Source organism: Mustela erminea, chromosome 2 (assembly GCF_009829155.1).
Source record: "Mustela erminea isolate mMusErm1 chromosome 2, mMusErm1.Pri, whole genome shotgun sequence".
Lineage (NCBI taxonomy): Eukaryota > Metazoa > Chordata > Mammalia > Carnivora > Mustelidae > Mustela > Mustela erminea.
In genome coordinates this window covers 44,196,159-44,220,817 of record NC_045615.1, presented here as the reverse complement: position 1 = coordinate 44,220,817, position 24,659 = coordinate 44,196,159, and the positions used below count along the sequence as shown (strand labels likewise).

Sequence of the window (24,659 nt, the reverse complement as noted above, 5' to 3'; positions counted from 1 at the left end):
AAATCATAATTAAGGAATAAGTTCTCATTCCAAAGTTTAAGAAGTTTTGAATCTTCTTTGAAAGCCAAGCCTTAGAAGATTTTTGACTACTAGAGATAGTTGAAAGATGATTCAGAATTAAGATGATTTTGTTATTGTAATATCTCCTTCTACCTGTATAGAAATTGGAACAATTTAAAATACTTTTCAAGACCTGTTTTTACTTTCTCACATCCCTAAAACTGTCCTTTTTAGAGAAGAAAATTGTATCTCACCTATGACAATCTATGAATTAAAGAACCAAATTAGAAAACCAAAATGTTGACCTTGAAAGTTATTGTTGATTTATTCCATTTCAGAGTCAGTATACAAAAATACCACAGAGAAGACAGGATAGTAAACAGAGTTGGGGTTTTTTTGTTTTTGTTTTTTTGGTGTTCTTTTTGTTTTGTTTTGTTTTTTTGTTTTTTGTGTTTTTTTTGGTTAATTTTAAATAAGCTGATAAAAGTAGGTCTGGCTTACTATCTTAGTATGACACACTTCTAAATTATAGGTTGTTTTTTTTAACATTGCCTGAGTTAAAGCACCCATCATTGTGGCTTTAATGATATCACTTAATACTAACCCTGAACTTTCAGAATTTTTAATAATCAGATCTAGCCCTCTTCTGGCTCCTCCTTTACCCAACCACTCATTTATTTAAATACACATTTGTTTTGTTTCTTTAGATCTTAGTGAAACTCTGCAGTTTTGTTTCTCCGGCGGAGGAACTGGCTCAAAAAGATGATCTCCAGCTTTTATTCAGTGCAATAACCTCTTGGTGCCCTCCCTACAACCTGCCTTGGAGGAAGAGTGCTGGAGAAGTTCTTATGACCATATCCCGTCATGGTCTTAGTGTCAATGTAGTGAAGTATATTCATGGTGAATATTTCTTTATGTTCATTTTCAGTGCTCTAAGTTTCTTTCATTTTTCTCTTCTTCATGTGATGACAGACTGCTTTTTATCTCTCAGTTCTCTAAAGATTCTATTTCAAATTAAAAATGGTCTTTGCCAGGAGAAAAAAAAATTTTATTTCTGAGACATTTCAAATGTAAGAAATTTTTGTATGTTCTAAACAATGGATATCTACAAGAGTTGAAATAATTTCATTGTTTATAAATGTTTAATCAGAATGTCAGTTTGGTATCGTAGCCTATTCTTCCCTACTCTTCTCCTGAGGGGGAAAAAAAAGTTTTTTTGTGATATTATAGTTTAAAGCCTTTCTGAAGATATTTCATTAGTAGATAGGTAAGTATCTGGCCAATGGGGCATAAGTGAAATTAGGTGGATTCCTTATCATTACTAAGGAGAAATTGTGCATTCTGTTTAACTCCTATGTAAGTGTCAATTACCCTTTAAATGTCTTACTAGGAGACAGTGTAGCATCTGAAATAGTTCACTTCTTATATGTTTTTTCCCTGAAAATCTTACAAAATAATTTTTAATACAACTGTTTGTTCACTCACCTAACATCAATCAGTCATTAAATGCTTCTTGCCCACATTCCCATGTTAAATCTTATTAGCTTTTGTTATGTGACATTGGATTTCTTTAGACAAATCAATTTCGTTAAAGATAATAGAAAAAAAAATGTTGAGAGTTTACACTCTATTTCATGGAACAACTAATAAATCACAGTGAGTTATGCTTCATTCAAATCCCATCTCTGTTCTTAAATTTGTTCACGATTCATCAGTCACCCGGATTCTGCTCAAACCCACACTCCTCTGTGCCTTTACTAAGTTATGAATGTTCCGTGGAAAATTTGCTTTAAGTAAAAGATCAAAGGGGCCATAAGGACAGATGAGTTCTATTCACACCCTAGTGCCTGCCCAGCTGTATGAGGGCTTCTATAACACATGTCACATCCAGCCAGCACCTCTCCATAAGGCTCAGAACACTGCCTGTGCTGGGAAAGCGTCTGGAGGTGACGAGTGTATGACAGCCTGCTTGGGGGTCCAGGCTCAGCATCTCTCTGATGGGGAGACTGGGCTAGGCCTGCAGATGTGCCTGCAGGTGGCTGGGAGAACATCTTTTTAAAAAGCCTTTAATCCCCAAAGTCAGTGAGAAGATATCACTGTGCTTTAAATGAGTAACATAAGTATAAACATAATTGAAAAAATTTTATTTCCTGAAGTATTTCTGTATCTCATTGGTCCATATTCACTCCGATTTGAGCTTTTAAACTGATGATTGGAGTTTTCTTTTTAAACTTAGAAGATAGGTTTTTGCCCCCCCCCCCCCATCCTTTTACTATTCTAACATAAAAGATCAAAAATACTGTTTGGCAGCAAGCAATCATTTTGTTTAATGAAAAACATCTAAGTGTGATGTAAAAACTATAATAATGTCAACTATTTTTCAACATTTCCTGTATTACCCTTTGTTTACTACTTAGTCGCAGAGCTTTTCCAGTGAATTTGAGTCTTATATTTACTTTTAGAATGTGTAATAACATTTATCTTCTAGTATTTTATAGATACATTAAAATTCAGTATTTCATTGAGAATAAAATTTTTTATTTAAGAATAAAAATTTTCTTAAGCAATTGATATACATATTTATTCTTAATTTTTGCAGAAAAAGAATGTTTATCTACGTGTGTTCAGAATATGCAGCAATCGGATGACCTGTCTCCCCTAGAAATTGTTGAAATGTTTGCTGGGCTTTCTTGTTTCCTCAAAGATTCAAGTGATGTTTCCCAAACCCTTTTGGATGATTTTCGGATATGGCAAGGATATAATTTCCTTTGTGATCTCTTGCTTAGGTAAGACCCCCAAATTTAAGAATATATTTTAAATGTGTATTCAGTCTTTTCTGTCAATGGAAACAGCATGGTTTGGGGCTATGGAAAAAAAAAGGGATTAATTACTTATTCAATGTATACTTTATCCCCTTGGCTTTAATCACTTCTTTTTATTCCTGTCTGCAGGCAGAGTATAAAAAGTGAGTTTAAGCTTGCAAATGCAGGCTACAAACTTGGTGGAATCCATGGTTAGGTGTGGAAGTAAATCTGTTCTTCAGTAGCTGAGAGAAGAGCTAACTGACATCTTTCTAAAGTATAAAGTCTTCATGCTTAATTATATTTTTGGGATTTCTTACTATACCAGTGGTTTATTAATATAGTTAATAACAAGAATAATTATGTAGATTGAATGAGACCTTACAATATATGTATAAAACAAAATGTTTCACAAGCCCCCTTTTCCATCCCAAATGTTTCATGCATATCCTGGGAAAATGGCTGGTTGCAAATTTATTAAGAAGAAAATACTCATATCTCACTAGTTGTTCCTGGCCCATTACTTACTTTTAAATCATTTGATCTGTTCTAAACCAGCGCTATTTTGTAAACTCCTTATTTCTAATACCAGTGTAACGTACTTGCGATTACTACTAAGCAACTCCCCAGAATACACTTTGGCGCATATATATATATCTTAATTTACAGAGGAGGATATAGAAGGTGATGAGGTGAGCATTTCATGTAACTGGATGGGGGGTGTTAATTGGTATAATCCTTTGAGCCTGCAGATTGATTACTTACAGTCAAGAGCCTCAAAAATGTCGATACTCTCACCTGTGGTTATTAATCCTAGAAATATAATCCTAAATGTAGACAAAATTAATGCTCCTGTATTCTGATTCCCACTGGCTATCCCACTTCCCTTTCCTCAAATCTGTGGTTGGCTCTTCATGACCATTAAAAGAGTATCTATAAGGATTTTATATTAAAAAGGAGAAGCATTTGTGTCAACATTGGTAAATGGAAAAAACAGGTTATAAAATTCTGTATATGGTGTAAAAATAACTATTAAGACCAAACTTTTCACAATTAAAAAAAGGGCAAGTTTATAAACCATATCAGAATATTTTTTTAAAGATTTTATTTATTTGACAGAGATCACAAGTAGGCAGAGAGAGAGGGGAAAGCAGGCTCCCTGCTGAGCAGAGAGCCCGATGTGGGCCTCAATCCCAGGACTTTGGAATCATGACCTGAGCCGAAGGCAGAGGCTTAACCCACTGAGCCAGGTGCCCCAAACCGTATCAGAATATTAACAGGTGTCTGAGTTGTGAGGCTAAACATAACTTTTTCTACTTAAGTGTATTCTTCAGCTTTATTTTAATTAGAATAATTAGTTCTGTTATGGAGGAAGCCCCATTAAATCTTACTCTTTTAAAGAGATAGTTTTGCACCTTTTTGTGTGTTCTTGATAAAACCACAGTCAAAATATAATTCCATAATGACTCCAAATGTTCTTTTAAAGAAATATGGTTCTAAAAAATTACTCTTCAGAACTTTATTTAAATGTATTCTAACGAGAGTATCTGAACTAATTAATGAGATACAGATAAAGACTTAGAACTCTTTCGAAGAAACTCATTTTTAAAAATTGTTAACAGAAAATGTCTTCGGAAAGAAATGGTTAATAAGATTTTAGGTTGTAAACAGTGAAACTTTATAATCTTTGATTATTTAAGGATCTTAAGAGGTATTTAATGTAATTCTTTTATTTTGTGCTTTATACCAAAGATTAGTGATCAATCTAAAATAACGCTGTTATAAATAAAATCTTAAAAAAAATTAAAATAACACTGTTAAATGCAAAATCAGCTGTTATATATGAGGTCTTAGCCTATTACAATTTTTTTTTTTCATTATGGTGTCTTACAATGAAATTTGTAGATTTTTTTTAAGTATGTCTTTATATAAGGAAAAATTGTACAAAGAAACATCTTGGAGTACTTTATACCTTTACTTACTGCATATGCAAACTGAAAATTTCTCCTTATTAAATTTGAGCATACAACAAAAGAGAAAAAATATTTACCAAACAATACTTTTCCTAGATTGGAACAAGCGAAAGAAGCAGAATCCAAAGACGCCTTGAAAGATCTGGTTAATCTGATTACTTCCCTAACAACTTATGGTGTCAATGAACTAAAACCAGCTGGTATTACCACAGGGGCACCCTTTTTATTGCCTGGTTTTGCAGTACCTCAGCCTGCAGGCAAAGGTGAGTCATTTGTTTTCTTCCTATTCTGAGCCACTCAAAGAAGTAGAGACAATAAATCAGTTTGACTTGGATTGCTCCTTGTTACATGTATAAAGGTGTAATAGGCTATTTTTCATTAGAGTTTATGCTTTATTTATGGTGCAAGTTCTTGGGTGACAGCCTTACCAGGTCACATGCTTGAAAATGATATATATGATGAAATATATATGATAATACATAACATCAGCCAATGAAATTTACATTTTAGTATTTCATCTTAACATTCAAACAGCCTAGTAATTTAAACATGACCCTTTTTGTATGTTGGCAGGCTAATACATTTCCAGTTTATGTGGTTGGAACTTGATTCACACTCTGATCACTTAGCTTATCTCTATATAAGATGTAAATAGAAAGCCTTAGTCACAAATGCTTGTATTTTAAAACTAAACAAATACAGGTACAAAGACTTTTTTTTTTTTTTTTTTTTGGTGAGGGAGAGAGATCTTAAGCCGACTCCATACCCAGCACGGAGTCTGCTGAGGGGTTGGATCTCACAACCCCGAGATTGTGACCTGAGTTGAAATTGGATGCTTTACCAACTGAGCCACCAGGTGCCCCACAAAGAATTTATATTATTTATTTCAGATCGGGGAGTAAATTTTGTACAGTTACAATTTCCCAACTTTGACTCCTCATCTAGTGATATTTTATTAAGGGACCTTTTTTAGTTAATAACATTTAGTTACATGAGAGGGCAAGCTAGTTTTACAGTTTAATTTTTTTAACTTCATAATAACCTTTCTAAAAGAACCTGAGCCTGCAGGCCTCTCATGGTTTCTTGACTATGATTGTCACTTACTAAATATTCAATACAGTTACGATATTTGCATGTAAAATTTAACTAGGCAGAAAATATCAACATGTCTGGTTATTTAAATTTCAGAGTATGTTATCTTCGTACTTTATGACATAGAAGTCAGCAGTTATAAATTTATTTCTTCAGTGAGAATAAATGGATTTACTAGAAAGCCCTAAGTTTAATTTATTGGGGAAAATTATATTGAAAACTCATGACTTTGATTGGAGTTGTCAGGTTTCCTGTAGTAAATTGTACTCTCAATGTGCAGTTTTTTAAGTGAGTCTCTGAGCAGTAAGGAGAGATCCAGACATATCTTACTGAGTAGTTCAAGGTTTCACTTTATTAAATATTAAGGAAAAAATAAGAGTCTCAAAAAACTTCTAATATATAGACTGTAGCTTGAGTATTCCACAATTAACTGTTTCTTTGAGTTAATTTAAAAATAGCTCACAGCAGGGGTGCCTCGGTGGCTCAGTCATTTAAGCATCTGCCTTCAGCTCAGATCATGATCCCAGGGTCCTGGGCTTGAGTCCCGCCATCAGGCTCCCTGCTTAGTGGGGAGCCTGCTTCTCCCTCTCCGACTTTCCCTGCTGGTGCTCTCTCTCTCAATCAGAGAAAGACAATTATAATATCATCTCTCTGATAGGAGGAATTTAAGAGCCAGGGCAGGGAGTTTGGGGTCTTGGGAAGGAAAAAAATGAAACAAGATGGGATCGGGAGGGAGAAAAACCACAAGAAATTCTTGATCTCAGGAAACAAACAGGGTTGCTGAGGGGTTGGGGGGTAGGGATAGGGTGGTTGGGTTATGGACACTGGGGAGTGTATGTACTATGGTGAGTGCTGTGAAATGTGTAAGCCTGATGATTCACAGACCTCTATCCCTGGGGCAAATAATATATTATATGTTAATAAAAATAATGTAAAAAGAATAGCACAACATACATAGGTCACAACATACTTCTTCTTTGGTTAATTAATCCAATTATGATACTGGCATAATAACTAATTACAATGGCATTATTTTGTAATGAGAGAATTAATGCAGCAAAATTGACCTTCCTCATACATCTTTCTCATATTGTCTCATCTGTAACAGGGATAATAAATATATAACCTAACACCTTCAGAGGTTACTGGGAGAATCTAGTGACATGTTGTCTACAAAAGCGAGATTAACTAGAAAGGACAGTGCCCTAAGAGTCAGAATCTGGGTGACTCTTGAGTCATTGAACTTTTCTAAATATCACTGTCTTCTTCAGAAAAATTGATGCAGTATTCTATAAAATGAATGTATCAAGCTAGATCATTTTGAATTTAGTTTGTAAGTCAAAAAATACCGATTTCCCATGGCCTGCTTTGTTAAGGTTATTGTGCAGACTAAAGGAGATAGCTGTGTTTCATAAAGAGAATATGGGATTTTTTTTTTCCGTCAGCATTATTGAGGCATCATTTGCATATATTCAAATCTGTCCATTTTAAGTGTCGAATTTGATGAGTTTTCATAAATATATATGCTTGTGTAATCACCACTGTAATCATGATATGGAATATTCCCATCCTTCTAAAGATTTACTTGTTTCCCTTGCGTTCAATCCCTGCTTCCCTCCCACTTGCCCTGGCAGCCATTGATCTGCTTTGGTTTCACCCTGTGGTTTCGCCCTTTCTAGAATTTCATAAATTGGAATCATACAGTATGTAGTTCTTTTGTATCTGGTTTCTTTCACTTTTGTGATTCGTCCATGTGATTGCATGTATTTAAAGTTTGTTCCTTTTTTGGAAAGTATTTCATTATGTGGATTTCTTGCACTTTGTTTACCTGTTCATCAATTGATGGCATTTATTTAACTGTCATGACTAATGTTTATATGAATATTTATATGAAACAAGTCTTTGTGGGGATGTGTAGTTTCATTTCTTTGGGGTATATTCTAAGTGATAGAATTGCTAGGTCATATGTATCTTTAACTTTATGAGAAACTGTCAGACTGTTTTATAAAGTAGCTATCCCATTTGCCCTCATGTCAGCAGCAGTGTGAGAAAGTTTGCTTTACATCCTCAGCAACACTTGTTTTAGACATTCTAGTGAGTGTGTAGTAGTATCTAGTTGTGTTTTTAATTTGCATTTTTTAAAGGATTTCAAACATCTTTTAATGTGTTTAAGATTTTATTTATTTATTTATTTATTTGACACACAGAGATCACAAGTAGGGAGAGAGGCAGGCAGAGAGAGACTGAGAAGCAGGCTCCCTGCCGAGCGAGAGCCGGCCGCGGGGCTTGATCCCAGGACCCTGGGATCATGACCTGAGCCGAAGGCAGAGGCTTTAACCCACTGAGCCACCCTTATTTGCCATCTCTCAACTTCGGTTCAGATCTCTGTGCCCAGTGTTTGATAGGATTGTTCTTTTCATTGGGATTTTAAGAGTTCTTTAAATATTCTGGGTAAGTCTTTTATAAGATACTTTTTGTTTAAAGTATGTTCTCCTGTTCTTAACTTGCCTTTTATTCTTAGTAGCATCTTTAGAAGAATGGAAACTTAATTTTGATGAAGTCCAACTTACCATTTTAAAAAATATTTTGCAGATATTAAATCATATTGAAAAAATCTTAGTTAACCAAATTAACTAAGATTTGTGTTTTCTTCTAGGAGTTTCATATTTTGATATTTCTATTAGGGTCCGTGGTACATTTTAAGTTAATTTTTGCACATGGTAGGAAAGAATTTTTTTCCTTTGAGTATGGCTATCCAAGACCTTTTGTTGAAAAGACCACGTATAACCATACATCTGCGATTCATTTTCACGTCTGCTCCATTGATCAATATGTCCATCCTTAAGGCAATACCATAAGGTTTTGATTACTGTATCTTTTTTTTTTAACTGTATCTTTAAAGTAAGTCTTAAAATAGAGTCATGTAAGTTGTCCAATTTTGTTCTTCCTTTTCAAAATTACTTTGGCCATTCTATATCCTTTGAACTCCACTTAAATTTAATAATCATGTCAACTTGTAAAAAAATGAAAATAAAAGCCTGAGACTGGGAGTTGATTGGGAGTGCAAATGGATATCAACCTGGGGAAGAATTAACATTTTAACAATATTGACTCTTCCAGTCCATGTAAGATATATATTATATGTTATATATAATATATATATCTTTCCATTTATTTGGATCTTATTTTCTCTAAGCATAGTTTTATAGTTTACGTAGTACAAGACTTTCAAATCTTCTGTTAAGTTTATCCTTAAGTATTCTTCTTGATACTATTATGAACAGAATTATTTTCTTAATTTCATTTCAGATTTCTTGTTGCTAGTTTCTAGAAATGCATTTGGTTTTTTTAAAAATACTGACCGTTTTTATCTGTGAACTTGTTAAGTTTGATTTTTGGTTTTAGTGGGTTTTTTTTCCTTTGCTGTTGTTACATTTCTTTTTAATCTAGTTTTGGATAAGAGTTGATGGATTCTTGTGAAGGAATAGAGATGAGGAAAGCCAAGTGTGACAGTGTTGTGTGTAGCACTGATAGAATGAAGCAGTAATAGTCTGCAGATTTTAACTCCGGTTTGGACTGTTTAGGGGTTGGGCTGGCTATATTCTGATACGTTGACACTGTTTATCTTTTTGTCAGTTATTTCTTCAGGGTACTTTGGGGGAATATTTGCTTTGTTTCACTGGTTTCCCTTTTATCATCTGTGAAAAGCAAATTCCTGTTACTAAGGAATTTTTTACATATTCATTAATTATCACATTTAAAAGAGGAAATATGAATGTACCTACCTTATATTGCTCTATACATATAGTTTACCAACCTTATTTTTATTGCTGATTTTTAAATCAAATAGAACAGTATAGATACATAAAATTTAAAGAAAAGGGTAAACTGAGTTATTAATGAAGGTGATAAACTTATCTGTGTATGTTAATGCTTGAGAATGACTAATATTCCTGTACTTTATAGTAAGAACTTTAATAAAAATTTGTATCATCATCAGCAGAAAGCTTTTTTCTTTTTCTTTTTTTCTTAAGATTTATTTGCTTATTTTAGAAAGAGAACACGAGCGGAGGGGAGGGAGAGAGGGAGAAAATCTCAAGCAGACTCCTGAATGTGGAGCCCAAAGCAGGGCTCAATCCCAGGACCCTAAGATCATGACCTGAGCCAAAATCAAGAGTTGGACGCTTAACCAACTGAGCCACCCATGTGCCCCTATATTTGACTTTTAATTGTTTGAATGTGTACACATTGATTTTGGTTTGCCTTTTTATGGTGGACAATTTGTTCTTGGGATTGCTTATTAAGATTCCTTTTCTTTTGCCAGTAACATCACTTCAAACCAAATAATGAAGATAAAACTTGAAAAATTCCAAATTTTCCCATATTACTCTAAGCTCAGCTCATTTTGACTCCTTTCTTTATAGTGAAAACTGATACATTGTCACTTAGTTGAAAGATGCAAAATATAGGTTATAGTTATCCTTTAACTTTATTTGTCATTGTTGGTCACTTGTAGTCAGACTTTAACAATTTGTATGTCCACCAGTCCATCTGAGCTTGGTTTTTTATTTATTACCTGCAGATAATAAAGAGGAAAGATGTCCTCAAAGAGCAAGCATACTATTAATCTGGAGCTGGAAGTAAAAATATATCTTTGGTATTTGCTACACATAGAAGAAATTTTATGTTATAGATAAACAAAATTGAAATCATTTACAGATCAAAGATTTTTTAAAAATCTTTTTATTTTTTTAAAGAATGTCCAAGCCAGGATTTCTGGGCAGTCTTTCTAACTCATTTTTTATTTTTCCTAGTTCTGTGTTTATCTTCTTTCTGATACCCGGCTTATGCTGTAAGGTACTATGCTAATTTCTTGGCACTAGATTAATGTTTTGGTCACTCTGACAAATGTCCTGTACTCCTAGTAGTTATGAACCTGGGGACAGTTCTTAGAACCAGTCACTTGTTTTCATTTGCTTCAAATACTTTATATGTTAATTTCTTTATAATTATTTTTACTAATTTGCCTCACAAGAGCCAGGTGTACAGATATTTTTTCTCGGTTGGTATCTTTAAAAATCAGTTGTTAAAAAATATAGCTGGTAGGTAGCTATAAGTGGCTTTAACAAACATATGTGAAGAAATTGCACTCTTAGCCTGAAAACAAAATGCATTTTCAAATTAAAATTTGTGAAAGTTCTAGTGTAGTAATGATAAAGAGACATTGGAACTTAGAGAATTTTCAGCCTCCTACTATTTTCCTGCTTGCATTCTTGCTGTTCCCTGGCCTTTTACTGCTTCAGGCTGAAAGTCTTTTCATGAGAGGTAACTGTTCGTACAGTCAAGGTACATCTTACAGATAAAAAGAAAGAAAGAAAGAAAGAAATCCCTGCATATTTCCAAACTCAGAAGGCTGGACTTACTTAATATGCTTTATTTTCTGTAAAACAGTCTAGTGTTTCAGTATATACTATTCTTGAATTGGAGTATTCATAATGATGCATTATAAGTTTTAACAGTATTGTTTTTAATTAAATGACTGAAGTTGGATGGAGAATAACAGGACTTTTTGTGAAAACAGAATGTGTTCTTAGTAAACAGTTGAGAAACGTTAACAATTCATGATTTGTTTAAATAGACTAGCTTGCCATGATTAAAATATCATGTAACACCTACTTCTGTTTTCTTGTTTTCCATTTCAGGTCACAGTGTGAGAAACATCCAAGCCTTTGCAGTGCTTCAGAATGCATTTTTAAAAGCAAAAACCAACTTCCTTGCCCAGATCATCCTTGATGCCATCACAAATATTTACATGGCTGACAATGCCAATTACTTCATCCTCGAGTCACAGCACACACTGTCACAGTTTGCAGAAAAGATTTCTAAACTCCCGGAAGTACAAAGCAAATACTTTGAGATGCTGGAGTTTGTCGTTTTTAGCTTAAATTACATCCCTTGTAAAGAACTCATTAGTGTTAGCATCCTCTTAAAATCTAGCTCTTCTTACCACTGTAGCATTATTGCAATGAAGACACTTCTTAAGTTTACACGACATGACTACATATTTAAAGATGTGTTCAGGGAGGTGGGCCTTCTGGAGGTCATGGTAAACCTTTTGCACAAATATGCTGCCCTCTTGAAGGATCCAACTCAGGCACTAAATGAACAAGGTAAAGCATTTTTCAGAATTCCACTTTATTTGATAAAGGGGTTTGGGCAGGGTGTTTTGTTCATGTTTTTGCTTTTCATTTGGCTGTTGATTTGAATGACTTAAAAATGGGCGTTATCGTGATACCCTTGTGAATATTTCCCACAATTAACTTGTTCATTCAACCTCTATTAGGGAATTGGGAAGGAGCAGGGCCCTAGAAATATGTCATTGTGGTGGAAAATAATTTAAGGTAAAAATTGAGGGGAACATTTATGGTCCACATGACTCATTTGTGCTACTTTCTGCTTCTGAGAGGGAATTTAAAAAGCTCCTAGAAACAATTGGGATGTTTAGGTGCTTCAGAATGTTTTTAATTATAGAGAGCAAAAAATAAATCTTTTTAGTGATGTTATATATGTACACATATATTATCACTTAGGTATCTTAAATTTGATATTTTTTATCCTTTCTAATCTGATAAAGGCATAGAGGTATCTGGCATTTAGTATTAAATATGTGAATGAATTAAAACAGTTTGAATAGATAGCACTATTCATAAATAGTGCCTTAAAATCTAACTTTCCCCAGTTAACCTTAGCCTGGATTAGGAAAACTTTTGTAAGAAGAATACTATGTCATTTTCCCTTTTTTTTTTTGAGGTTCTGTTTTAATTCTAGTTAGCATACAGTGTCATATTAGTTTCAGTTGTACAGTGATCCATCAGTTCCATACGTCGTCCAGTGCTGGCATTTTCCTTCTTCCTGTTTGTTAGACAACTGTAACTTTCTAGCCACCCCAAAATAAAATCTTTAAACACTGATTTCGACCTTACTTTTGGGAGTGTATCATTTTTACAGATTGTATTATATCATTTGTATTAATGGTAAAAGTGAATATGAAAGAAATAATTAAATTATTAAAACCAAATCAAGAGAAAAAAATAAGCTTACAACTTTTGTGATTTGAACCTTTGGTCCTTTTTCTTAGGGGACTCAAGAAACAATAGTTCAGTTGAAGACCAAAAACACCTGGCTTTGTTGGTTATGGAGACCTTGACAGTGCTGCTTCAAGGATCCCACACAAATGCAGGTGACTAGACAAGCTTCTAGCACATGCCTCGGGGGAGTGGGGCGTATTCTCTCTGGTTTTGTCTTCTCTAATGACTCTTGCTTCTGAAAAATTCCTATCACTTATAAGAAAAACTGTTGATTCAGTGATAGTACCATCATATCCAGAAATACAATGCTTTTGACCTTTTTAAGTTTATTGGCAAAATATGTAACATTGTCATTACTATTTCACAATATGTTCTTATATTTTATTGCCTTTTAAAAAAATACAATACCGGGGCACCTGAGTGGCTCAGTGGGTTAAGCCGCTGCCTTCGGCTCAGGTCATGATCTCGGGGTCTTGGGATCGAGTCCCGCATCGGGCTCTCTGCTCAGCGGGGAGCCTGCTTCCTCCTCTCTCTCTCTGCCTGCCTCTCTGCCTACTTGTGATCTGTCTGTCAAATAAATAAATAAAATCTTAAAAAAAAAAAAATACAATACCTTGTTTTTAAAGTAGTCTTTTTTAAAGTAGTCATTAAAGTATCATTTTTTTATTTACATAACACAAATGACTTTGTTTAAATGTTTTCCAAAATACCTGCTTCCTATAGTGATTTTCTTAATTTTTAGTAATTCATGTTAGAGTATTATAATGTTACAACTTTAAAGAAGTATTGAAAAATGATTCTGTAGTAAAATTTGCCTCTCCCAGGTAAACTGGATTCCTTAAATCTTTATCTTTGGTCTCAACTTTTCTTCAGTCTTTTTCTGTCATGAACAGTCCATTTGTATTTATAAAATATCACTCTTGCTCTTAAAAAAGAGCACTTAAACCTCTCAGGCAACAATGTCAGCACAGTTTAAGAAGAATAAGTATTGGGGAGATGAATTGAGATGAGTAGGCTGGGCTCAGGTCATACAGAGCCTTTCAGGCCATGCCAAGGAACATGAATTGTATTTTAAGTGTTACGGGATGCCACAGATGGATGAAGGAATGAATGAACAAGAAAATGAACTAATGAACAAACCCATTGCCCATTTGCCAGAATGCAAAGGAACTCAGTATTCAACATATTTAAAATATATTTTGTGTCCCACCATGCTGGGTGTTCAAGACACAAAGATACAAAGAGACAAAGATAAGTTAGTGGAAATGAGATTATGCATTATACCATAGATGAAATGTTGATATCATACACATTAAACTTCACCACACTTATTATTTAAATACTTTACTAAATTCATTCAACTCTGTCTTGGAATTAGTCAAAACTGTACTTAAGTAATGATATATAATTACATGTTTACATTTTTTTCTATCAGGTTATAATTCCTTTAGGACAAGAATTATCTTTATGTCTTAACTTAGATAAAAGGATAAGGATGTACTATCAAAGATTTATTTGGCAGATTATTTTTTGATGACATGACCTAGTGCTACACAGAAGGGACTAAACAGTTCTGTTGGAGGAGAGTAGAGATCTTACCCCATGTAACTAAAAGTCACTTAACCCATCTCCCAGAGTGCCAGACATTTTCAAAAAGCTCTTTTCTTAATGACTATCTTTCCTTGTTAAGAAAGGTATTACTTAGCTATGTAATCTGGGGCACTTAGTGCTTTGCTCATAGTAAGTGTTCAGAAAATATTAGCTATGGTGATTATGTAATGGGCACTCACTGGTCACCTGGAAGTAAGTACACATGGCTCTCATGTGCTAAATCTTAGCGTGTGACTTACATTCACTTCAGGGCCATGTAATTCTTACAAAGTTTGCAAATAGAAAGTCATTAAATAGGACAGTGGCCACTACAGCAAAATACACAAACATCTTTTCACTTAGGAGTCATTTACTGAAATACAGACTAGAAGGAAATCCCAAGTTTAATGGGGGACCGAACATACAGATAAATAATACTAAACTGCTTGATATAAACTACTAGAATAGTGGCACATACAAGTTGCTTTAAGCTGTTAGAGTACCTTTAAACTGAGCTATGTAGGTGTCACTCCTGCTCTGTCATTTGCTAGCTGCGTGACCTTGGCCATGTTATCCAAATTCTGTATATCTCATTTCCTCATCTGTATCGTAGGGGATGAAGATTAAATAAACCAATCTACAAAAGTCTTTGGTACAATGACTGATTCCTTTTGTTACAGAATTTGTGGGGGGGTTTTGGTTCATGTGCTCTACTCCGCCAAAAAGTTTGGTTCCTTGTAATTTTTCTCCTTAAAGAATCACTTATTCCATTCCTTTCTTGCAAATACTTGGGGTGCCTTGTTCAGTTTAATTTTTACATAATTTGATTTCCAGTATTGTTCAGCTTAAAGCCTTTACATAAAAATATTGAGTCCCTTCTGTATCTACTTGTGAAATACCTGAATCTTCTCGATTTGGAGAATTTACTTCTTTGCTGACCTCCCATAGTGTAGTTGTGTGTGGTCATTTAAAAGGTGAAATGGCTGGGTGGGTTTTATTTGCAGTCTTTTGCGTTACTCTTCCTACAAAAAGATCAAATTTTAATCCATCTCACGTGTCTTAGAAGGTTTTAAGTTAGCCCATGTTGTTCTTTCTCCATCAAGGAATTTTCCGAGAATTTGGAGGAGCAAGATGTGCGCATAATATAGTGAAGTACCCACAGTGCCGGCAGCACGCCCTGATGATCATCCAGCAGCTGGTGCTCTCTCCAAATGGGGAGGATGACATGGGCACTCTCCTGGGCTTAATGCATTCAGCCCCACCAACAGAATTGCAGTTGAAGACTGATATTTTAAGGGTAATTTAATAAGTGTCTTATTATTGCTCTCTTACCGTTAAAATTTGTGGTTATTTCTCAGTAACTTAACATGATCATAAACTATTCTTGCAGTTTTTCTTCAAGTCTAAAATGATATGAAAATCTGAATAGTAAGAGAAAAGCTCATGTCTTTTCTGGGCTCTGAGGCCCTCAGGTCACCATCTCCTTCCCCTCTGATACCCTCCCATTGCATCCTCACCCCAGTCTTGGCACTGACATCACAGCAAGTAGAGCTGCCTTCTAGAATCATAGCTTTCTTTTATTAACTTTTGCTTTGTGCAGTGACTTTCTCAACAATGAATAATTTTTATTCTTTACACTATTGTTTTATTTCATCCTGTTTTGATTGAGTATAAAAACAATTTTGAATACTCATTTTATTTTAAAACGCAGTCTTCCCACAACTTATCTCACAGACAAGAAAAATCTATAAGCGTATCAATATTGAAGAATATTTGTAAATTTGAAGGGATTGTTCAGAAAAAAAAAAAAACAAGTACCTTCCAAAGATGTTAAGATGGCCACTTTTTTTTTAGCATACAGTTTCCTTCTTTCTTGGTACCTTTAATGGATTTGTAAAACATCGATAGATAAAGCCAATAGAGGGTAATGAGCTGACCCGTAATACTAAGGCAGTGTTGTTCTGCAAATGTTTATAAGTGACTCTGAGACTGCAGGAAGGTAGGAGGGAGGGTCCCTGTGTTGTACTTACTAATTTCAGGCCGCCAAAGCGTTACTGAATGTGGATTGGGAAGAGATGAACATAGCGCCCCGTTATGTAGTATCTTTAAGAGTATAGGGAATAGTAAAATTCAGAAAATAACTAGGAAGTGATAAGCTTTGAGCATTTACTACGTTTGTTTTTAAAATAACTTATTTAGTTGCAAATTTATAGAACAATTTTTAATCACGCCTGTGTTTTAATAAGGCACATAAAATTCCAAAAATACAACAGTTGGCTCTCAAGAGCCAGTATGAGCTGGCTCCAGCACTGCATTGCTTTGAGAGCATGAAGGAGGGTGGGGAGACAGTGAGGAGGATTGGGGACCTCAATTTCAGTTTCCATTCTTGCTGCTTCCACAACTGCTTCTTGAGGTGTCTGTTCAGCTGACAAAACCACAGACCTGTGTAATTTAATTTATAATTATTTGTGCCGAAACCCAAAATTCCATATACGATATTTTATAATTCTCCAGATGCACAAATTTGAATTGTATGCATTATGTTTATGCAAAGTATGCAGCTAATGTATAGCTGTTGGGGATGCCTGGGTGGCTCATTGGGTTAAGTGTCTGTCTTCAGCTCAGGTCATGATCCCAGGGTCCTGGGATCTAGTTGCGCACTGGACTTCTTGCTCAGCAGAGAGCCTGCTTCTCCCTCTGCCAGCCGCTCCCCCTGCTTGTGTTCTCTCTTTCACAAATTAAAATATTAAAGATAGATATATATATATATATATATATGTACATACATATATATATGTATCTGATGATTTTGTCTAATTAAGCACCTACCATCAATATCGCATTGTAACTTTGGCATCTGCTACTGATCATTAATTATTGATTGAAGCAACATATTCAGTTATTCACAGTATTGAAAGTTTTCAGATACTGAGCGGATGCTATGATGATGTCAGAGTGCCAGGACAGTTCCAGTTGGAAGGTCGTAGGAGGGGAACTTACCCAGATCTATGCAATGCAGATGATTAGACTCAGCTTTGATAAGCGCTGTTTTTCTAACCCTTATACTAACTCCAACCTGCAATATGGTTTTCTGCATATTACTTTGACTCTGAACTCACCCATTCTCCTATATAAAATAATACTTGTCCTGTTTTTCCCAGTGTGTTTTTGTTTTTTAAGATTTTATTTCTTTGTTTGAGAGGGAGAGAACTTAAGAGAGGGAGCATGAAAGGGGAGAAGTCAGAGAGAGAAGCAAATTCCCCACTGAGCAGGGAGCCGGATGTCTGACTTGATCCCGGGACTCCAAGATCATGACCTGAGCAGAAGGCAGTTGCTTCACCAACTAAGCCACCCACGCGCCCCTCCCCTGTGTGTTTTTAAAGATGAGGATGGTCATGGGCTTATGTCGAGCATTTTGCTGATAGCTTTACTTGTACTTCCCATGGAGAAAGTTATCATTATTGCTTTGATTTTACACAACCGAAAACTCAAGACACAGGGAGGTTAGGTAGCTGACCATGGTAAAACATTTTGTAACATTGAGGTCAGAATTTCAACCCAAGCATTCTGACTCAAGTCCTTGCATTTAATTTCCAGGCTAGATGATAAAATGTTCAAAAAGGAAAAAAAAGTTGATATTGCAAGTACAGTTAATTAAATTTGACAAGATAGAGAAACTGTACTGTCAAATCCTGGTAAAATGGAAATTTATTGGCAGAATAATGGAAGGAATGCATTGTATTTTAGATTTTTGTATATATCTACAGATTACATACTTCCTTTTAAAAAATTAATTAAGGCATTGGTACATATCTTAATTTCTAAAGCAGTGTATTTCAAAAGGACAGTTAAATATATTAATATTTAGCCTTTCCCTTCAAATATCATTAGAAATGTGAGATATCTTAATAAAATGGTCTTTAAATGTAATGATTGGGAACATTATAAATGATGTCTTAAGTAATATTAGAATACCCATGGTGTTCCAGTGGCTGAAACCGAGAAAAGGAGCCCTTGTGTCAACAAACAGATTTCAGATTGTCGCTTGGGCCAGTAGTGTCATAGTGAAATGCATGAGTGGGGGCATCATTGTGTTTGGGTTTATATCCTCCCCTTGCCATTGTGTAAGCCGTACAATCTTAGGCAAGTTAATTAACCACACTGAACCACATTCAACCACCATGTATGAAGTGGGGACAATAATGGTGCATAACATGTAGGTTTAAGGAGAGGTTTAAATACGCTAGTACACAACTTGAAGAAGTGCCTTATACAGCTAATTTTGTAATGTGATTTTTAATTATAAACTAAGTTAAAAGCATGACAGTTCAGAAAGTAAGTAATAGTTCTACAAGATTGTTTTACTTGTTTCCTTCAGGTTTTATTTCATAGTACTTACAGCTATTCTGGGCAAGAGCATGCTTTCAGTCATCAGACTCTAACTCATTTTGCAAGAAGGAATGTCTAATAAGTACCTTGAAGTTGCTCCTCTTTCCAAAGCATCAGGATATGGTCACTTTATATGAATTGAAATACTTCAGATCTTCGCTGCCCTGACTTCGTATCTTTTCTAGAGTAAATCAGTTTGTATACACACACAGTTATAAGTGTTCATGATTGGGTAAAATTATACTAGAATATGTATTTTGTTTATTTAATACAATTACTTTGTAAAAATCACCAAATTCATTGATGTCATTATCCGTCAAAGGAAAAGCTTTTCCATCAGGATTTAGCCTTAGTCTACTGAAAGAATTATGTGATAATGTTTTAATTGAAGTATAATTAATATACAGTGTTATATTAGTTTCAGATGTACAATATAATGATCCAACAATTACATACATTGCTCAGTGTTCATAAGTGTACTCTTAATCTGTTACCTGTTTCACCCATCCCCTCACCCAGCTCTCCTTGTCAACTACCAGTTTATTTATTTATATATTTTGTCTTCTCTCTTTTTCTCTTTTTTTAAATTTTTTTTTTTAATTTTTTTATTAACATATATTATTAACCCCAGGGTACAGGTCTGTGAATTGCCATGTTTACATACTTCACAGCACTCACCATAGCACATACCCTCCCCAGTGTCCATAAGCCCACCACCCTCTCCCTACCCCCGTACCCCCGCAACCCTCAGTTTGTTTTGTGAGATTAAGAGTCTCTTATGGTTTGTCTACTACCAGTTTAAGAGTCCCTTTTTGTTTGTCTCTTTTTTCTTGTTTGTTTTCTTTCTTAAATTCCACATATAAATTACAGTATTTGTCTTTCTGTAACATATTTCACTTGTCCTTGTACCCTCTAGATCCATCCATATTGTTGCAAATGGAAAAATCTAGCTCTTTGTTATGATTGATACTCTATTATATACACACACCATGTCTTATTTATCCAGTCATCTATAAGTGGACACTTAAGTTGCTTCCATATCTTGACTCTTGTAAATAATGCTGCAATAAACAAGGGTACATACATCTTTTTGAATTAGTGCTTCTGTTTTCTTTTCATAAGTACCCAATAGTAGAATTATTGAATCATATGGTATTTCTATTTTTAATTTTTGGAGGAACCTCCATACAGTTTTCCACAGTGGCTACACCAATTTGCATTCCCACCAACAGTGCACGAGAGTTTCCTTTTCTCCACATCGTTACCACAGTTGTTATTCTTTGTGTTTTTTATTTTAGCCATTCTGACAGTTGTGAGATGGTATTTCATTATTGTTTTGGTTTGTATTTCCCTGATGATGGTTGATGTCGAGCATCTTCTCATGTGTCTTTTGGCCATCTGTGTATCTTCTTTGGAAAAATGTCTATTTATGTCTTCTACCCATTTAAAAATTTTGTTTTTTTGGTGTTGAGTTTTATAAGTTCTCTATGTATTTTAGATATTAATCCCTTATCAGATAAACTTATGCAAATGTAGCCTTCCCATTCAGTAGGTTGTCTTTTTGTTTTGTTTGTTGATGAGTTCCTTGGCTGTGCAAGAGCTTTTTTATTTTGGTATAGTCCCCATAGTTTAATTTTACTTTTGTTTCCCTGGCCTCAGGAAATATATCTAGAAAAATGTTTATACAGCTGATGTCAAAGAAATTACTGCCTGTGGGGTTTTTTTGTTTGTTTGCTTGTTTTTTAGGAGTTTATGGTTTCACAGTTAGGTCTTTAATCCATTTTGAGTTTATTTTTGTGTATGATGTAAGAAAGTGGTCCAGTTAAATTCTTTCCCATGTGGCTGTCTGTTTTTCCCAGCACCATTTGTTGCCAAGACTGTCCATATATTCTTGTCTCCTTTGTCACATTAATTGACTATATAAGCATGGGTTTATTTCTGGATTCTCTATTCAGTTCCATTGATCTATATGTCTATTTTTGTGTAATATGTCATTTTTAAATTAGTAAGATATTTGATATACTTCATAGGGCTGCTGAATGGGGAAGTAACAAAAACATTCCTATTAGATATTCATAGAAATAATATTCCCCCCTTGACATTTGTGTATTTTGTTCTAATTTTAATTATAAGGGAAATCCTTTGTTTTTTTCTCATCCCCTGTAGGCCCTCCTGTCAGTCCTTCGAGAAAGCCATCGTTCAAGAACAGTTTTTAGGAAAGTTGGAGGATTTGTGTACATTACATCCTTGCTTGTTGCTATGGAAAGGTCTTTGAGCTCACCACCCAAGAATGGCTGGGAGAAAGTGAACCAGAATCAAGTGTTTGAACTTCTCCACACTGTGTTCTGCACATTGACTGCGGCAATGCGCTATGAGCCAGCCAATTCTCATTTCTTCAAAACAGAGATTCAGTATGAGAAGTTGGCAGATGCCGTTCGATTTCTTGGCTGCTTCTCAGACCTACGAAAAATAAGCCCCATGAATGTCTTCCCCTCAAACACACAGCCATTTCAAAGACTTCTGGAGGAAGATGTAATCTCGGTGGACACAGTGTCACCCACTTTACAGCACTGCAGTAAACTCTTTATTTATCTCTACAAAGTAGCCACAGATTCTTTTGACAGGTATGGCTTTGCTCTGAAATAAAGGGTATGCTGTGTATGACTTCAGCATTAAGGCTTGAATTATAAGTTAACCTGAAAGGAAATGAAAATGAATCTTTTCTTTTATTTGCTTATCTGTCCCTTTATTTGTGAATATTACTGTTGCTCTGATGTTAAGGTTTTCAACGTGAATATTTGTGTATTACTTGTAAATCTAGGGTCAGTTAGGTCTTGAGGCACTTAATGGAAGTTTGTATAAAGTTTACTTTAATGATGGTGTTTGCTATTATTCTCTTTTTCCTCTGTTCGCAACGTTAGGTACATCAAGACTTACTGATATTAGTTACCAGTAGGGGAACGTGGTTATGATTATATGTATTTCCAGACAGATGATATATTTTCAGCATTCCTAATCATTCGCAACATTTTGTAATCCTTGAAAAAGAATATTGCTCCATAAGAGACGTTGGTAGTTGGAGAGTCTCTCAGATTTGTTTATTCATTCCTTTATTAAGTCCTTAACGAACACCTGCTGCATGCCGTGTTAACTGTGCTAGTCCTGAGGGGTCAAGCACAAGATGACTTTAGACATTGCCGTCCCTTAGCTTAAATACAGACACAAACAATGACAATATATTGTGATAAAATCTATCAGGAGGGAATTCCAGGGTTCTAAGGGGGATCATAGTAGTGCCACTTTACCGGAATCATTTGTTTTCAGTTCTTAAAGTGTTTTCTCATTTTAAAAATAATATAAGATTGGTCATAGTGCTAATTTGTCCTGAGCATTATCACTTTTAACAGCTGCCATAGTTTTATCTCATAAAATAACTGGATTGTTTCTTTATTGTCTTGTAAGTTAAGCAAGTAACTCTGTTCAAATGGAGCTTCTAATGGGTTTTATATCCTTTACCATAAAGTAATCTACTTTGAAATATCTACTGAAATGTTCCTTGCTTCTTGACAGTATTTCTTAGACCTAACCGTTTAGATAAGAAAATACAGATAATGTAAGAAAAATTGTTTTCCCATTTTTAACATCTTGAAAATAAAAATGCATATATGTTGTTAAAAGAGACATAGTATGGTGTAGTATTCAAGGAACAAGATATTTGAAATAGAAATTTTTATATTTAGATTCAACCTCTTTTCCTTTTTCTACTTATCCTAGTTAGTATACCTCATTTTTAGTTTTTTTTTTTTTTGTCAAAAAAAGGGCTTACGGCACTCTGTTTAACAAATGTGTTAAGTGTTAACATTAATAGATAAGCATCTGCCTTAAGCATGCTTTCCTGTTTCCCTCAGTGCATGTGTTGTAGTCTTGTTTCTCGTTCCTGCGGAGTATGGAGGATGTTCCTTATTACACTTTTACTGGTAATTCTTGTGAAACTAACCAGCTGCCAACCTGGTGTTCTCTTCTAACCTCTCTCAACCGCCCTGTCTGTTTTGTCGTCTGTAGTCGTGCAGAACAGATCCCTCCTTGCCTGACAAGTGAGTCTTCTCTCCCCTCTCCCTGGGGTACACCAGCTTTGTCCAGGAAAAGGTACTGATCTTATAACAGAAGTCAATCATTACTTGTGTGGGGTTTATTTTTGTCTGTGCTTAATTATATGTTAATGTGGTGATTGTGCTTTGTATAAAACTTTTTTGGCTTTCTATTTGTTTTTTTTTTTTTTTTAGGTTTTAGGTTTTAGAATCGTCAGCTTCTGAGTATATTTATGAGGATAAACTGCGTTAATGCTATATGAGGATATGAGGGACATTTAGAATATTGTCATCTGATTCTATTATTTAGAGTAAAATACACATTTTACTTTTAGAGCAGGCATATCTTATTAAAGTTAATTTAGAAATGAGGACTTAGTGCCTCTTTAAGTGGAATACTTTATTTATTTATTTATTTATTTTACTTTAAATATGCTAAGACTCCTTCTTTGGTTTTTGCTTTTACTCCAAAATGCACATCACAGCACTGGAAAGGAGCTGCATATTTTCTCAATCAGGTTTAACCAATTGATATGTGATGCTGTTGTGGAGACTTGTCATGGCCAACCTTTGAAAAAAATGAATTTAAAAAACCATCCTAGGTCTTGTTTTCATTGGTTATGTTTACATCTCTTTTCAAAGCTCATCTAGTCTACCTTGTTTATAAAGCTTATGAATATAAAGAACCAGCAGGTGATTGACAAGAGTACAATTAAGATCCATTTAAGATTCCATTTGCAACCTGTGCTTAAAATGATCATAGCCTGTAGAGTTGGGACCAATACCTTTCCTTTCCCAGTTTTTGTCATGACCAAAGTATAAGTCCTTCAGTCTTATATTAATATATTCTTCCATTGCAGCTTTCTAAAAATGAATCCTGAGGTTCAACTGTTGTTAATTAATTTTATTTCTGTTCAGATTTTGTAATTAGAATATTAGTGGAATTTTTATATTGAAACTACTTGTTACAGGTCCTGTATTTCAATATATCATGGTAGTAATGTTCATTAGATAGGTGGACTTTGTATTTTCCTTTTTCTCTTATTTTTACGCTAGGACTTAGAGCTCATTTTCTGACAATAAATCATGGAATAGTTCAGAATAGTCTTACATGAATTTAGTGTTGTTCAGTATATTTGTATTTTAAAACTATTTTTTTTCCTAAGAGCAGTTTTTAATATAAGAAATTATAAAATCATTTTTAGTTGAAGTAGTATGTTTTTCTGTTGCTAAAATAAATGCAGTAAAAGGTATTCTTTGTGTTTGAGAATTCACATGTGTTCACTATACCACATACTGGATATTAGAAAAATAATTTTAATTACTAAATAGTTCTAATTATTGAAAGTCACATTTATGAGTCCATAAATTATGAAGGTACAAAAATTGCTATGTTTAAAAACATTTAACCATTTTTAAGTATTAACCAAAAAGTATAAAATACTTGCAGTAGAAATTCACAGATTAAGGGAACACATGGAAAGGAAACCCATCAGAACTTACTATTTATTTAACTGATAATTTGACAAAGGGGAAATTTTATTCTATCTCATAGAGAGTTACTTAAGGCTTAGATCTAAAACATTTTGTCATCATTTGCATCACAGCTACATGGAATGATGCCGTATTTTTTACTTC

The 24,659-nt window shown here is 34.4% G+C and overlaps 1 protein-coding gene across 6 annotated transcripts in view; it reads left to right on the top strand.

The window, feature by feature from the left end:
• Positions 1-24,659, top strand: part of WDFY3 (WD repeat and FYVE domain containing 3) — a 245,098-nt gene that overhangs the window by 97,375 nt on the left and 123,064 nt on the right. For 5 of the 6 annotated variants that reach the window (XM_032332768.1, XM_032332772.1, XM_032332771.1 and 2 more), the window contains 8 exons: positions 708-900; positions 2,600-2,786; positions 4,871-5,037; positions 11,569-12,036; positions 13,005-13,106; positions 15,648-15,841; positions 21,100-21,557; positions 22,996-23,079. In XM_032332768.1, coding sequence (XP_032188659.1) covers positions 708-900; positions 2,600-2,786; positions 4,871-5,037; positions 11,569-12,036; positions 13,005-13,106; positions 15,648-15,841; positions 21,100-21,557; positions 22,996-23,079 — 1,853 coding nt within the window. The remainder of the gene's footprint in view (positions 1-707; positions 901-2,599; positions 2,787-4,870; positions 5,038-11,568; positions 12,037-13,004; positions 13,107-15,647; positions 15,842-21,099; positions 21,558-22,995; positions 23,080-24,659) is intronic. The other variant, XM_032332773.1, reaches the window with a different exon arrangement.